Here is a 357-nt window from a genome sequence, read left to right on the forward strand (position 1 = left end):
GAAGGAAACTCGCGATCAGTTTACCCCGCCTCAGCAGGGAAGATTGATCTTCCTCTATGTTATCCTGCCCTTTATTTACCCTCCCCACTGAAGGCCGCAGGTTACACCAGGCCCTCGAGCACAAGGACGAGGGCCAGGGCTGGCTTCTCCTCTTTTCGGAGGCTTGCCAGCGAACGCACGGTGCAGAACCCGAGCCCCGCTACCGCCCTTCGGGGCCGTGCCGCGTTACCTTTGACGTAAACGCGAAAGACGCCATCCTGCACGTAAGGCATCGCCATCTCCAGCTCCTCGTCGGTGGAAAACGCGATCAGGTCCCCGTCTTCATCTGAAGAGGGTAAAGCGCAGGGTTAGGTGCCC

At 59.4% G+C, this 357-nt stretch overlaps 1 protein-coding gene across 2 annotated transcripts in view; it reads right to left on the reverse strand.

Annotated features, from left to right (window-relative positions):
- Positions 1–320, reverse strand: part of SQSTM1 (sequestosome 1) — a 4,104-nt gene extending 3,784 nt beyond the window's left edge. For both annotated transcript variants that reach the window (XM_008939386.1, XM_008939385.1), the window contains exon 1: positions 230–320. In XM_008939386.1, the coding sequence (XP_008937634.1) occupies positions 230–278 (49 nt within the window). In that variant the 5' untranslated portion in view covers positions 279–320. The remainder of the gene's footprint in view (positions 1–229) is intronic.
- Between the last annotated feature and the right edge of the window lie 37 nt (positions 321–357).

Source organism: Merops nubicus, unplaced genomic scaffold (assembly GCF_000691845.1).
Source record: "Merops nubicus isolate BGI_N331 unplaced genomic scaffold, ASM69184v1 scaffold40144, whole genome shotgun sequence".
In the NCBI taxonomy this organism is placed as follows: domain Eukaryota; kingdom Metazoa; phylum Chordata; class Aves; order Coraciiformes; family Meropidae; genus Merops; species Merops nubicus.